This window comes from Siphateles boraxobius, unplaced genomic scaffold, assembly GCF_051911475.1.
Source record: "Siphateles boraxobius isolate OS27281-9 unplaced genomic scaffold, OSU_SipBor_1 9, whole genome shotgun sequence".
In the NCBI taxonomy this organism is placed as follows: domain Eukaryota; kingdom Metazoa; phylum Chordata; class Actinopteri; order Cypriniformes; family Leuciscidae; genus Siphateles; species Siphateles boraxobius.
This window is the reverse complement of record NW_027509219.1, coordinates 28,796,845-28,813,739: the sequence shown is the minus strand read 5'-3', so window position 1 is coordinate 28,813,739 and position 16,895 is coordinate 28,796,845. Positions and strand designations below refer to the sequence as shown.

Sequence of the window (16,895 nt, the reverse complement as noted above, 5' to 3'; positions counted from 1 at the left end):
ATTTTCTAAGTAGCTTGCCCAACACTGACTGTGACCTTGAGTGTCACAAAGGCGCCTTTTAAAAAAAAATATTATTTCATCAAAAATATCTTAATTCGTCTTCCGAAGATGAACGAAGGTCTTACGGGGTTAGAACAACATGAGGGTGAGTAAAAACTGACCGAATTTTCATTTTTGGGTGAACTATCCCTTAAGCTTTATACGTTTACCGCCGCCCCCTAGTGGACAAATGTGAAATTCAGATGCACTGAGCAGAACACACACTATGAGAATAAATGGTGAGAATAATTTATTCCTTGAGCAGAACTAAAGGACACAAGTGCCTCATTTTCACCAGAGATGTGCTTATAAAATTATAATAAATCTTTTTGATCCCAGATGAATTCTGTCGCCTCTCAACTTTATTGTAGTTTGTAAATAAGAGAATACAAACGTACAGACAACACAAAACTGAATTGTAAAAGTCAAAACCTTCTGCTACTGAAAACCATGTTAAAACATTATTAAAATAAAAAAAATATATGCAAAGCAGTTAAATAAAAAAATAGCAGTTTAATCAAAAAAATAAATAATGTATAAGCTGATATATATAAAATAACTATTGCATATACTTTAAAAAAAGAAGAAAGGAATCTTTGCACATTTTAAGTTTGATTTATAAAAAAATTAAATTGCAGACATACAGGTGTAAATAAAAACAATAAGACAGACATTAGATATGATAATGTAAAACAACTACAACAGACAAGTGCAACAGAAAAGATGCTCCATGTAAATGTAAATCTGCAAAACAGACCTCAACAAATCTGTTATGAGCACAGCAGATGCTAATGCTAATGTCAAACAACAAATGTCTGCAGTAGATTTTAATTGCAGTAAGGCACAAAAAAAATGCATGTGCATGTGTGGCCCCATTGCATCTGTATTGTTACTTCACTAAAATCTCTGAATTATGGCTTGAATTAAGATGCTCAGTAAACTCGAGGCTCTGTAAAGCTTTCATTTCTGGTGCTCTTCGTATCTCTGTGGCCGCAGAAGGACGCTCTGGTAGGTTTTGATGCAGGAGAAGGCTGTGGGGGGAATGAGGCGGCGGTCGATCAGGTTGTACTCCAGGTGAACAGACACCAGCAGGGAGTCCTCACGGGCCGTGGTGTCACACAATGAGTTCATAGTGATGTAGCTACAGGGAGAAGATCAGGGTAAAAAACACTCTCCATTATGAAGTTTAAGAAGACTATATGTGACCCTGGATGACAAAACCAGTCACATGGGTCATTTTTTTGAAATTGAGATTTTTACATCACATGAAAGCTGAATAAATAAGCTTTCCATAAATGTATGGTTGGTTAGGATAGGACAATATTTGGCTGAGATGCAACTATTTGAACATCTGGAATGTGAGGGTGCAAAAAAATCGAATCATTGAGAAAATCGCCTTTAAAGTTGTCCATTTATGTTCGCGATTGTGCTGCATTCACTCACAAAAATACATGTTTTATACATTTACGGTAGGACATTTACAAAATATCTTCATGGAACATGATCTTTACTTAATATCCTATTGATTTTTGGCATAACACAAAAATTGATAATTTTGACCCATACAATGTATTGTTGGCTATTCCCACAAATATACCCGTGCTGCTTAAGACTGGTTTTGTTATCCAGGTTCAAATATTTACTCCTATAAGTGGACAAAATAAATGTATATGTATAAACATACAAAGCAGTATGGCTTTTTTCCATGTAAATGTTGAGTAAACAAGATAGTAAAGTTTGTAGACAAACTTTGATGCAGGCTTAAGTCTGAAGGGATAGATAGATAGATAGATAGATAGATAGATAGATAGATAGATAGATAGATAGATAGATAGATAGATAGATAGATAGATAGATAGATAGATAGATAGATAGATAGATAGATAGATATATAGATAGATAGATAGATAGATAGATAGATAGATAGATAGATAGACTAACCTGATGTAGTTGTGGTTGAGTCTCAGGTGCTGCAGAGCCTTTAACTGTAGAATGCCTCGTGGGATGGATCTGAGTTGATTATGGTCCAACAGAAGTTCAGTCAGTGACTTGTACAGGCCCATGAAGGACACTTCATTTATCCCGTCTTCACGCAGACGGTTGTAAGACAGCTGAAGCGAGTCCAGACCAGGTCGCAGGTGGCCGAACACATAGCCAGGAATGCGCTCAATTTGGTTATGATGCAAGATGAGTTGCCGCAGACCAACCGGCAAGAAAGAGGGAACGTGAACAAGCTTATTATGGGAAAGGTCCAAATACTCCAGTTTTCTGTGGATAAAGACATTTTTGAAGATGATTCAAAACAGTTTTGAAATACTTTGTTATATATATAATGGCCTGGTTTCACAGACAGGGCTTAGATTAAGCTAGGATTTGGCCTTTTAAGGGTTACTTACTTCACCCAAAAATTCTCCAATGATTTACTCACCCTCAAGCCATCCCATGTGTATATGACTTTCTTCTTTCAGACGAATACAATCGGAGTTATAGTTAAAAATATCCTGGATTGTCTGAGCTTTATAATGGCAGTGAATGGGGGTTGAGATTTTGAAGTCCAAAAAAGTGCATGCATCCATCGTACTCCACACGGCTCCGAGGGGTTAATAAAGGCCTTCTGAAGCAAAGCGATGCGTTTGTGTAAGAAAAAATATCCATATTTATAACGTTCCGACAGAGGGCCGTACGCATCGATTTACAGTGAAAGAGTAACCCCTGACCTGACGCGTGATGTATTGATGAACCGGTCAGGAATTAGTGAAGTCAAATTTAATTTTTTAATATAACTCTTATTATAACTTGTGTTTGTCTGGGATGGCTTGAGGGTGAGTAAATCATGGGGTATTTTCATTGGGTGAACTATCCCTTTAAGTATTTTTTATCAACATGCCCTAGAAAAAAACATTACTGATGTGCATTTTGTTTCAAAACAATGGCAGTGACAAGTTTTAAGATATTTTAAGTTCTTAAAGCTCAAACATGCATTTTAGTCTGGGACTTAAGCCTTGTCTGTGAAACCGGTGGAATGAATTATATACTATATAATTAAATATTAAATTATGACAGTCCTTTCTAAAAGTGAAAGTGTATGTTTTTGTTCACAGTTTCACAAGCTAGATTCAAAGTCTTGGTGCCTGAACTCACAGCTCAACATATCATCAACCAACCTTACATTAATAAAAATAAAATAAAATGGTATTTTTATGTCTTTTTTTGTTATATTATTAAAGTTCGGAATATATAACTTTTTTTCATTGTATCTCCCACATTAAAATACACATAACCTTCAAAAGTTTAGTCAGTAAGATTTTTTGTTTTTGAAAGAAAAATGAAAGAAGAAAAATCCGAAAAGATGCATTATATTAATTAAAATAAGCATTAAATTGATTTCCCTTAAATATATAGACTGGAGTAATGGCTCCTGAAAATTTACCTTTGCCATCACAGGAATAAATTATATATTAAAATAGAAAACTGTTATTTTAAATTGTAATAATATTTCACAATATTACTGTATCTTTGATCAAATAATGTACAATTATGACTCTGTACATCAATAATGATTATTTGAATGTCTTTGCAATAAGCATCATAAAGTATGAATGCATATTAATATGGTACAATACAAATGTCTTTATAGTCTAGGTTTGAAATGCAATAAGTTTTATACAATTATGTAACTGCTTTATCTCTTTATCCAATAAGTAAGTGGTCCTGAACCTGTTTGTGTGCATTACAGTAACTGTCCACAAGATGGCACCTAACAGCAGAGAGAGAGAAAGTGAGAAAGAGATCTGAACTCACAGCAAGTGTATCCATGCTCTTGGGTGAATGCGGTCCTCTCGGATTCGGTTATGGCTAAGGTTCAGGACTCTCAGATTTGTGGTCTTGTTGAGGAGTCCTGAATGGACAACCTCTATCTTGTTGTCAGACAGATGCAGCTCCTGAAGTAGTTGCAAAATCAACAACGTTCCATTATCAATTGCACTCCAATTCTGCATTGTATAAACTCTCTAAATTTAAATGTCATTTTTTGGTCACCAAACTAAAATCTAGTGCTTTTTTTGCACAGTGTATATAGTATGTATGTTCTGCAACTTTAGTGCTTTTCAGACACAAAATGTGACTGACCTGTACTGATACAGGCAGACCCGAGGGAATAGCTCTGAATTTATTGTCATCCAGCCTGAGGTAAATCAGCCTCTTTAGAGGTTTGAAGGCCAGAGGAGAGACATTTCCATCATGGAAATAATTATCCTCTAAATCCAGTGTCAGCAGCTGTGACAGACCTGAGGAAGAAAACAAATAACATTAGACTGCCAGAAAATAGCAATTACTCTTAGTTTGTCAGTATTTACCTGTATTTCTTAGATTGAGTTTTCAGTTGTGTTTATTTACACTATTGTAAAAAAGTTTGGGGTCAGTAAGATTTTTTAATGTCTCTTATGCTCAAATATATTTGATCAAAATTACAGTAAAAACAGTAATATTGTGAAATAATATTACAATTAAAAACAACTGTTCATTTTAATATATTTTAAAATGTAATTTATTCCTGTGATGGAAATCCTTAATTTTCACATGATCCTTCAGAAATCATTCTAATATGCTGATTTGGTGCTCAAAAAATATTTCTTATTATTATCAATGTTGAAAACACCTGTGCTGCTTAATATTTCTGTGGAAAATGTAATACAAAGAAACAAATGAGACAATTGTTGATGAGAAAAGTTCAGACAAGTATGTCTCTTGGTTTGGGATTTCTTGCCTGTGTCTGGATTACCCTTTTGCCTGTGTTCCATGTCTGCCTGTTTGTTTGTTTGTTTGTTTGTTTGTTTGTTTGTTTGTTTGATTGGACTGTCTGTCTGTGTTTGACTTTGCACTATGGATTACGTGTTTGGATTGTCCCTATTAAATAAACTGCGTTTGGATTACCTCAACCTTCTTGTCTCAGAGCAGTACGTGACAATACTCTAGATTACTGGGTCTTTTCTCTTAGGAATTTTCTCTCCATTTAATCTCACTTCTGTCTATGAAGAAAACATTAAAAAGATTTTCTTGCCCTATAGTTAGTGTACCAAAAATCACTCGGGATAAAGCATCAACTAACTGAGAAGTAGATAAAGGTAATTTTAAAATGCCCAGATTAACCCCTAACATGAACAACAGATCTTTTACTGGACTTGAGTGTTGGATAGTGAGTTCATACGGACACTGTGGTTGTGTTTACCCTTAAAGCTGTGGGGAGTGAGACCACTGAGTTTATTATCGTTGATCTTCAGCTCCACCAGTGAGGGAGGGAGAGCCGGCACTTTAGTGAAGTTGTTTCCATCAAGGTTCAACCTCCTGAGCTTCGTCAAGTTCTGCAACAGGCCGAGAAGATACTCATAACACTGTCAAAGCCAGACTGGAAATATTTCAAAGCTTTCTGCAAGTCACAGAAGCAAAAGTTTCACAACACAGATACTCAGAGTTCATCTGGCATGAGGAACAGACATTTCCTGATCATGCTACCGAGCACAGGTAAACACTGAGGTGCAGTGAACATGTGAAAAAAACACTATTCTGCTCTGTGTCATATACATGTCACCTGTAACATCCTGTGCTTGGCGCCCAGTTGTAATGGCACACAGGTGAGAAAAAGGTAAAAAATTATTGCGTTTCTTTTTAAGGGGTAATATCTATTGGATGAAAATTCCTGTTCACTGCAGCAACCTGGTGAGAATTTTCTCGGTGATGTCAGACCCGATATCTTGCGAAAACACGTCAGCTACTTGCTAAATATCAAGCATGCACTGTGCGGCACCATAAGGCCTGATAACTCACCATTGTAACAGATAACAGCTCACAAAGCAGTCTATCCATTTTTGCAGATTTATATTGCTCAGAATATTATTAGAGTTTAAACAAAAATCACATGCATGTTTTTTTTTTAAACAAGCACAGCCATTGTTATGTGATCTTTAAGAAAACAAACAGAGTGAGATGTTGAGATGTTTCAGTACACTTGCTAATAAGGTTTTCTTGACTGCATCTCACCTGAAACACATCCAGTCCCAAAGAGAAATCATCCAGCTTGTTCTTGCTGAGGTCGAGCCACTCCAAGTTGGGAAGACCTGCTAGAGCATGCGCTGGGATCTTGCTGATTTTGTTATCTGCAAAACACCAGGAAGTCATGAGTAATATTCCACCTTTTTCTGGATCACGGTAAGCTCTGTTTGCACTTCTACAAATTCTCTGACGGACAAACAGTAAGACACTGCCAACATCTGTCAAACTCCAACACCTTTTCACCCTAAAAATGTATCTTTAAGGGGGGGGGGTCTATGTCTGAAAATAGGGGTCTATTTTCAGACTCTAGACCCCCTTTTAAAGATACATTTTTGTTTCACTGTCATTTGCACACCAAATAAATTTTTCATATGTTTTACACATAAATCTACAACAATCTAGTGAGTTTTATATAAATAGTTTCAAAAAAGTAATTTAATAATGTTAGAAAGAAACATCATATTCCACAATTCTGACTTTATATCCAATAACTGTGACTTAACATTTCACAATTTGTGGATGTCACAACATTTCTCACAATGTGACAAATATTTTTTTTTATCATATATATTTTATCCACTACCATGCAAAAGTTTGGGGTCAGTAAGATTTTTAAAGATTTTATTATATTCATCAAGAATAAACATTAAGCAGCACAACTGTTTTCAACGCTGTTAATAATAAGAAATGTTTATTGAGCAGCAATTTCTGATTTATGAAGTATCATGTGACACTGAAGACTGGAGTATATAAAGTATATATAGAGTATATATATATATATATATATAAAGTATGTATATACTGTATGTTTATATACAGTATGTATGATGATAATAAAAACAAATGTTTTTGTAGTGTACTATTAGCCCTCATGAGCAAGATGAACTGCTCTCACCTCACCTGCAAGAAAGAGACTCCTGACCCCTGGATCTCTGATGAAGGGCATTTGGGTAAGGCGAGTGTTGCCACAAGCGATAAGAGACTCTGAAAGCAAGCAGCCAGCTGGAAGAGACTCCATATGAACAGAGGTGTGGAAGACTGGACGGCCAATATCTCGATCCACCGGTCGCCCACTGGGGGCTGGCAGCGGCCTTCCAGCAGGCAGGAGCACAGATCTTCTCGTAGGAAGAGCAAAGGCTGGTTCTCCTCGTGGTGCAGCCGGTTTGAGTGTGGGCGGCATTACTCGTCTTTCGACTGCTACAGGGCGAACAGCAGATCTGAACACTGAAATACTGCTGTTATCATCGTCATTATCATCGCTGTCACTGTCGTCCTCCAGATAGTCGTCATCATCGTGGTCATCATTATCAAAATGGATTGGTCTCATATATTGATGTTCTCTGGGTATTAAAAGCGTCTTATGCAGTTTTACAGGATCCAGACTCAAAGTCACCTGGTTTTTCTTTACTTGCTTCTTAGGGACATTTGAGGATGGCTGAATAAAAAAGAACAATTAAAAGAGGTCAAATCTGCTTAACACTGTCAAGATTGTTTTGCTATTCTTAGCTGGTCTAGCTGACTGGTTTTATGTACTTTCATTTGTTAAAGGGGCATTCGGCAACTCTAGCTATTTCTTCGCTGATTTTCACTTTTGTTGTCGCATGTTTTTCTCAATGAGCTCCCCCTACAGCTGTGAGGTGTATATTTCACAACAATGTCGTAAAAAAAAACTCACTTACGGCACCGTCCTCCCCCTTTCTACCGCTGCTCATGTGCATTTGTTATTATTGGACCCGGCCAACTTTATCATGTGGAGCTATGTCTACCGAGGTGGGTAATACATCATACACATTGAGGGCGGCGTGTGTGTTAATGTCGAATTGCCGTAAAGCCGTTTGTGTTTCTCGCTCGTTCTCGCTTCTCACGAGACTTCCTATTTCCAACTTACCGGGACGTTCATCCTCATGTTGAAAGGTTGGTTTTCCCCCTGGGAACGCTGGGGGGAGCGGGGAAAGTCACCATTCTCACCAGAACAGGTTATTAAACCATCCAAATGATTTCTAAACGGTTTTATTAAGTTGAAATAGTTGCTGAATGCCCCTTTAAATCAACAGAGCACCAGATAAGCCAGATTTTCACAGACAAGGCTTAAAGCTAGTTGTTTTAACTAAGAGCACTGAAATATCTTAAAACATGTCAGTAGCATTGTTTTGTCCTAAGATGCACATCAGTAATGCTTTTTCTAAGACATGTTTTTATAAAAGCTACTTAAATGTCCTTATTGAACTAAGACCTAATGGCTTAATCTAAGCCCTATCTGTGAAACCAGGCCTGAATATGCTAAACCAGCACATACACATCTAAAGGCAAACATGCACATCTACATACTTCTTTCGCTGGTGCGGCCACCATCTTGTTCTTCTTTGGCTTCACCTTCAGAACCTCCGTCCCCACAGGTGGTTTTCCATTTCCTGTCAGTCTGTTTTTCAAGCTTGTTTTCCCCACAGAGGTTGGATTGGTCTTACTGGCCACAGACTTCAGGGTGTGTGAAGCTAGACGTGGTGTGGCAAAAAGAAAATCAGTACCCACCCCCAAGCATCCCACTCCCTTATGGCACCTTTCCCAGCACCACACTAAGAGCTGATGTTTCACATAATTCCCCACCTGCATCACCACAGGGAAGCCCACCTTTTCTTTAGCGTACTACAAATTCCTATTCCAACTACTATTTCATTGGAACGCCAAAAAACAATCAAAAAAGAATGGAACATATACTACCGTTCAAACATTTGGGGTCAGCAAGGTTAAATGAAAAGGATTTCTATTTCAAGTAAATGCTGCTCTTTTGAACGTTCTATGCATCAAAGAATCCTGAAAAAAATGTATCATGGTTTCCAGAAAAAATATTAAGCAGCACAACATAAAAATAAATATTTTTTTCTTATTAAATCAGCATATTAGAATGATTTCTGAAAGATTGTGTGACAGAGTAATTATATATATTTATATATAAAATGAAAACAGTTTTAAATTGTAATAATATTTCAACATATTACTATTTTTACTTTTTACTGTATTTTTGATCAAATAAATGCAGTAAAATGTTACAGACCCCAAAACTGTTGAACGGTAGGTAGAAATATAAAATAAAAGAATGTAGATGATGCAAGTATTAAAACGTGATGTTGTCACTCTGAGGGCGCAAGGACTTGACTGATCTCACATCAGTCAAGCAGACTGTGAATGCGCTGAGAAAGAGAGATATGGTGGTTTTCAAACCTGTGGCTGAGCAGGGGAAGGTTCGACAGCTCGCTGCTCCACCTTTACACAGGCACACATTGCAAGGCTCCGGAGACCAGACAGCACCCTCGAACAGAGAAATCCCATTCACCAAGCACTGGCTGCTAAACCCTGGGATATATCCACAGATACAGAATTTCAGAAAACAGCACAAAGTGGCTCCAACAAGTAATTGGGACACATAAAATGCATAAATGTCATTGCATTAGTATAAAGTAATATAATATAATAATACAACAAGTAATCGGGCACTTAAAATTAATTAATATCTTTGCATTTAATTTGTGGCAATAATAACATAATATAATATTAAAAATTATTTTTAGTGGATGTATGATGTCAGTTTCATTTAAGTTCACAATGGTGTAAATAGTTTAGCTTGAAAAGTGTGTGTTTGTGTTATCTGTCAAACAAATGCCACTTGATTTGATGTTTTGTAACGCAATGCAATGCAATAAAATGCAATGACATTCATACATTTTTAAGACTACTCATCTTAACTCAACATTACTCAGTATAACCACTTGGCGAATACAATTGTGCAATAGATATAAATATATAAATAATATGAGAAAAAAACTCTTCTTTTAAAATATCACTTTTTTTTTTGTTGTTGCTTAAATTGAATAACCACTTACTTTTCAACAGTAACAACTGCACAAAAAATACGAATACAAATATACATTTTAATATAAAATCACAATATTAGGAGATATTTTCTTACTTAAATGAAATGCTATATTCATTGCTCACCTAGAAGGGAAGGGTTATCATACTCAAGCACATCCTCTGCGGACGAGAAGCGCCTGGAGCTCCTCTGTCTCTCTCCTCTTCCCCTTTCTCGTTTTCCTTCAGCTGCTAAAAGATCTAAACACAGGCACAAACACAAAGCTAAAGATTTGTACATTGTGAATGTATGCTTGAGTCAGTTGAGGTCTGATCTGGCTGAGACAGCTGTCTCAATGACTCTGAGGGCTGCACCTTCTGAAAGGCCAGTTATATTCCCTGCCTCTGGAAATCATATTCAACCCATCCCTCTGAGAAAAAAAAAAGAAATGCAAAGGTGAGAGCAGAGAGTGAGGAAGGAATGGAACGGAAGCAGGGGAGTGAGAGGGAAAAAAGAAAAAGAAAACAGTTTCAACAAAGCGCCTCTTTCATTTGCCCTGAAGACCCACCAACCGCCTCTCCTTTCCCTCTCAACAAATGCCCATCGGTCCCCAGAGCCAAACAAACTATTAGAGCGTCCTTGAGCGGAAAAAAAAATCTTATCTTTGACACGATTTAATGTTCTGACGTCAATGGATGCACTTTCAGTGTGTGGGATTTCAGATTTGTGTTGATGAATAACATTCATTTAAGTCTCTCTTAATATGCAGGGTTTTTTTGTGCTTCACTGCAAGTGCGGGTTTGATGGAAGAGCAGAGAAGACATTGGACCATAGGGAGCCGTTGATATGAAAGCTAGCTTTGTTTGTTGAAGGGCCAACGGCACCACACTCCTGAGACATTCTTCAAGTTCCATTGCCTTTTGCAACGTTGCTTGACCATGCGGCCTCTTTCTGTTCAGTGTGGCCAGCTCACTGCATACAAGCACTGTTGCTATGACAACCACTTCATTCAATAACATTCCAATTTCTTTCTGCATGGTTTTATTATTCAAATCAGAAACTAAAATTACCTTAATACAATGTTTCGCCACGGTTCTCAGCTGTTGTGGGTTCAAGTTCAAGTCTTTTATTGTCAGATGCACAGAACAACACAAGGTTGAACTGGGCACTGAAATTCTTATGGCAAGACACCGCATAGCAAGTTGCAACCTGACATAGCATAAACATATAAATACAAACCTATAATACACATAAATACCTATCCTAAACTAGCCCATACTAACCAGAAAGTCCGGAGGGGTAACAGTAGTGCAATATTGCTGATTAAGTGCAAACAGTGAAAGTGACAGTGTGTAAAGTGACTAGACAGAAGGTGGAGAAAGAGAGATTGTCATTGTACATTTTGAAGCCTTATGGCCCTTGGGAAGATGCTGTTATCCAGTCTTCGTGTGCGGGACCGGATGCTTCGGTATCGCCTAATTATTATTAATTATTCTGTATTGTATCTTTTATTCTAAACTGTTTTAATTATTCTGATTTCTTTTGATTCTTTTAATTTCTTCTATGTAAAGCACTTTGAATTACGGTGCCATTGTGTATGAAATGCGCTCTATAAATATACTTGCCTTGCCTTGCCTACCGGAAGGCAGCGGGGTAAAAAGACTGAAGGATGGGTTGTAACAGTCTTTTAAAATCCTGCCAGCCTTCCTGAGGCATCGTGTGTGGTAGATGTCCTGTGGGTCGTTGCCAGGACGTTGCTATGTGGCTGCTTAATGGTCAGAGTCACAATAGTCATCCCTCAAAAAAAGTACATTTGTTAACAAAAATAACGGCACAATATATGTAACCATTTTGGATTAAAATATCCAGAAAACACAATAATGTTATATATTTTGTCCACTTGTGTTCCTACATTATCCCAAATGTTTCCAACAATGTTTAAAAGCAGAGAAATCAGCAATTTTAACCAGTGTAACGGCCCGTGTCATTGCGTCGCCTGTCAATGATGTAATATCTGCGTTACCCTCGATTTTTGGTTTTACTTCCGTAGAAACCATGCGACAAACATAGCAAAATCAGAAAGAGCTTTATTCATTTTCTCCACCAGAGAATATATTTTAAAATATTGCATGTCATTTACAAGTCATCTAGCTTTTATTAATATGATATTCTGATAATGATCTAGCTTACTGCAGTGTGCAAGAAGTGTCTCATAACAGCCACGAGCGAACACACAGAGTAACGTTATAACAACTTTCAGCACACTCAAACATATTTTAGTATGATTGCTTTGACTAAGTGAAACAGTGCTGCGTTACCCCACGATTTTAATTAGTTTTTCTCAGTCGCTTTGGTGCATATCTCACATCACTATTTACATTTGCACAACAGTTAGTTCAACCTCCACAACATTTAGTCATTTGTGCACATCATAGTAGCAGTTTCTCATTCCTTCCAACAAATTGCAAATGCTTTTGGACATGCATCAATTGCTTTCATACAACTCTCTGCTGTTTTATAACATTATCATTTGCTTATGTCATGTCAGTCAAAATTAACTATACTTGTGAATGCTGAATAGTCATTCCATATAAAACCAATAGTCCTCATTTCATTGCTTGAGTCATCACATACAAAAATGTGGAACTAGTTGTCAAAATCTTTCAAGCATATTTTACACAAAAAAAATCTTATTTTTCCCTGAAAATGTTTCCTAAATTGAACAATTTCTCTCAGATGAACCTATGTGGCCAGACAGAGAGGAACGTCTGGATGTGCATGAATGATTTACAGTGTTGTATGTTCAGTTCCAATATGTACTGCAATATTGTTTACAGTTGTGCACAGCTCTACCCAAAGGGAGTTTATGTTTGTTGTAAATAAGGGTGTATTTTGTCTTTTGCACAATGCTGTGAACAAATTAGAATTGCAAAGAGCATATGCCGTAAAAATGTGAAACATCCATATTCAGTGTCTTGTACTCAGTTACCTCACTAAATACAGTGATGTGTAACTTTACTGTAGTTTTCAAATGGCTGTGGAAATAGTATATAGTTCTGTCTTGGGCATTTTCAGGTAGTGTCACCAAGATCTGACTTTTTTGCATTGGAAAACATTTACAGAGTAAACTGTCATAATGAAAACATGACAAAGCCATTTGACTATCTTGTTCATACAGTTTTTCTCAGTCGCTTTGGTGCATTTCTTAGATCAAAGGTGCAATTCTTGATACTACTTGTACAAATTCCAAATCATCTAGTCACTTGTGCACAACATTAAAGCAATTTCTTATTCCTTTGAACAATTTGCAATTGCTTTTGTACATATTGCAATTGATAATGTACAAGTGTCAGCTTTTTTCCACATTTTCAAATGGTCATGTCATGTTGATCAAAATATAGTAGATGGTTCTCTGTTGAATAGTCTTACCCCTCAAAACATCTAGGCATTAGTTCCTTGCATAAGCCATTACATGCAAAATTGTTGAACTATTTGTCATAAACGGTCAAGCATAGTTTTACACAATTCTATTAGACCTTTTGTACAAAAACGTGAATTGGTGAATCGTGCAGGTGAAATTGACCCTCACTCATGAAGGAATGTAAAGTGTTAGTTCAACCAACAATCAACCAGTTGTCTAAATTGCTAAAAGGTACATCTCATGAATAATCAATTGGCAAGCATATATAGACAGACCACAACACATAGTTGCGAATTTCCAATAATGGATGGACCAGGAAACGAACAGGGTCAACAGCCAAGAGGAGGAAGAAGAGGAGCAAGGATGCGTGGTGGAAGGCAAAACAGATGAAGAGGCAGAAGAGGACATGGGCGCATATCTGATGACATAAGGGCCACTATTGTAGACCATGTTGTCAATCATGGCCTTACAATGGCTGAGGCGGGTCGAAGGGTGCAGCCGAATATTGGGAGATCAACCGTGTCCTCAATAGTTTGAACGTTTCGAAGAGAGAACAGGTATGCCCACCAATGTACAGTGCACTGATACTGTATATAAGCAGTATACTGTATACTTCCTACATATTACAGTAGTCCACTTGTATTTCACAGCATTCAGCTTACATGCACCCACCTGTATGTTTTACAGTAAAATGTGTATTCGCATAGTTTTTGTGTATGTGAAAGTGTGCGACGCATCACTGTATTTTCCCCCACATAGGACTGCTAGATTACCTCAAACTGGTGGCAGAGGACGCCTTTTCACACCTCAACAGGAGGAGGCTATTTGCACCATGGTCCGAGCAAACAATGCCATGAGACTCAGGGAAATACGAAGGACCATTATAGAAGACAACGATGTCTTTGAAAACATCTCAACCATCGACAGGGTGCTGCATAGAAACCAGATGAGTATGAAACAGCTGTACCGTGTACCATTCCAAAGGAATGAGGACAGAGTTAAGGAGCTACGGTACCAGTATGTACAGGTAAAACATATATCTATGTAACTACTTTACAGCAACATTTTATAGTGATATATAGTACAGTAAGCATAAACTGCACACATTTACATTGCTGTGGAAGGAACATGCAATATATGTACATTTTGTGTCACTCTTCCTTACCAAACCAAATTCAACTCTGTGTTATGGGATATAGCGTATAATGGAGTTGGAATCAAGTGAACCCTCTCACAACTTTGTATACGTGGATGAGGCTGGCTTCAAGCTGACCAAATGCAGAAGGCGGGGTCGGAATATCATCGGTCACAGAGCTACTGTGGATTTGCCAGGCCAACGGGGAGGAAATATCACCATGTGTGCTGCTATTTCGGAGCATGGTGTCCTAACCCATATCCCCCTTATAGGGCCATACAACACCCAGCACCTACTCAACTTTTTAGAGACTCTCTACAGGGCTCTCATCCCTGATGAGGAGAGGGGTCTGCTTAGAGAGGATTTGCCAAAGTATGTGGTCATTTGTGATAATGTGAGTTTCCATCGATCAAACATCATAAGGCAATGGTTTGTGACCCACCCGAGGATGCTCATATAATTCCTCCCACCTTATTTTCCATTCCTTGACCCAATTGAGGAGTTCTTTTCAGCATGGACGTGGAAGGTGTACGATCGTCAGCCACACACACAGATGACCCTGCTGGCTGCAATGGATGCAGCGTGAGGAAATCACAGTAGACTCCTGCAGAGGATGGATAAGGCATTCCAAAAGATTCTTTCCACGCTGCATTGCAAGGGAAAATATCCGGTGTGATGTGGATGAGAATATGTGGGCTGACAGACAGGAACGTCTGGATGTGTAGAGACAGCACTAGAACAGTGCTGCGGGCAAAGTTGTGCCTTAGGGGTGTTTCCTGTGTTTCTTTCTAATTTTTTTTTTCCTTTGTTCCCCTTGTCTTTTTCTTACTGTAAATTATTTTGTTTTTTTCTTTCAGAAAGTAGCACTAGTAAAAGCTGTGAAAAACAAAATCCTGTCCAGTCTCTTTCAATCAATAACCCACATACAGTAAAATTGATATATTTTACACAAATTGATATATGCCATAGAAGTGCAGCCTTGTGCATTTTGAATACAGTAACTGTCATCCAAACTGTAGCCTAAGTTTACATCAGGTAATACTGTCAAAGTACACAGTTACATTGACAATATGCCTTAACATTTTGATGACCTTGTTCGTGAACAATGACTCAATGACTTATCATTCTGATGACACTGACATGATCATTGGCATGAATATTTACTTTTGAGAGATGTACTAAGGATTTTTAGTGACTGACTAGCTTTAGAATAATATCTATTGTATATTGCAGTTTGTACAAATTGTTCTGAGAAATGCACTTATTATTTTGCACAGGTTAGGGATGATGTGAAAAATGCACCAAAGCGACTGAGAAAAACTGTAAAGTTCACGGAAGAAGGAGGCAGACGTTAAATGTAACTTTAATCGTAAAAAATATACATGAACAACAAAGCAAAAGAAGTGCATTATTTCAAGAAGAAAACAGCAGGAAAAGACTAATTTACCATGTGTACAGGAAGACTGGAATAACCTAAAGCATTTAAACCTCTTTTATCAGAATAAAGGCTTTTCAGAACATGGACCGTAATATGTGTTAGCTAACAACACATTAGCACACAAGTGTAAGCCTGTTGTGATTATATAAAATGTGTTTGGAGCAGGCTGGGACAAATAAGTCAATTAGTTCTGCTTAATTCTGTTTGCATCTCCTACACCCCAGTTTGTTATAGCCTTTCTTTATTTTTGTCTCCCACACAGAAAAGTATTAGGCAATTGGATGTAATACTCCCCCATTAGACATGGCCTGAGCTTCCTGTCTTTCTTTCAAAAATAAAAACTCTGAATGTTCGTGAAGACAAACAATCATTTTAAACAGGTAAACACGCCACCCACATCTTCCTGTCTTAGAGTTTACCTTGTATCTGCTCAGAGTCTGACCAAAAACAGGTTATACCAGATATAAATGACTCAAACAAATAACGCAGAAATCATTTTAGCACCATCCTTCAGCTGTGGTCCATTTCTGGAATGAGACTGTATGAAGACACTTCCAAAAATATGGTTTGATATACAATTGAACTAAGCAGACCTCAGACAGCAAACAGTCTAATGTGTTCATTTTCTTCATGACAACTTGAGAATCAGTGTTTACTTTTTCCCTAGAATTCCCCATCCGACCACACACTTGGCTGAAACCAAGCGTGTCGAGAACATGATAAATACCGCCAAGACTGTTTAGAGAACTCACACTGTAGAGAATGAAAAACATTTATATAGATAGATAGATAGATATACAGATAGATAGATAAAATGATAGATAGACAGATAGATAGATAAAACAATAGATAGATAGATAGATAGATAGATAGATAGATAGATAGATAGATAGATAGATAGATAGATAGATAGATAGATAGATAGATAGATAGAAAGACTGACAGACAAATAAAAAGAACAATAGAT

The 16,895-nt window shown here is 37.4% G+C and overlaps 1 protein-coding gene across 1 annotated transcript; it reads right to left on the bottom strand.

Moving 5' to 3' along the window:
• Nucleotides 1–383: 383 nt before the first annotated feature.
• Nucleotides 384–10,316, bottom strand: LOC143732035 (extracellular matrix protein 2). Its single transcript, XM_077222704.1, has 10 exons — nt 10,081–10,316; nt 9,307–9,438; nt 8,416–8,579; nt 6,988–7,522; nt 6,076–6,191; nt 5,267–5,399; nt 4,168–4,325; nt 3,841–3,980; nt 1,981–2,307; nt 384–1,180 (listed from the first exon to the last, which is right to left on the bottom strand). The coding sequence occupies exons 1-10, from the start codon at nt 10,232–10,234 to the stop codon at nt 1,000–1,002; spliced, it is 2,040 nt and encodes a 679-aa protein (XP_077078819.1). The 5' UTR covers nt 10,235–10,316; the 3' UTR covers nt 384–999.
• Nucleotides 10,317–16,895: the final 6,579 nt, after the last annotated feature.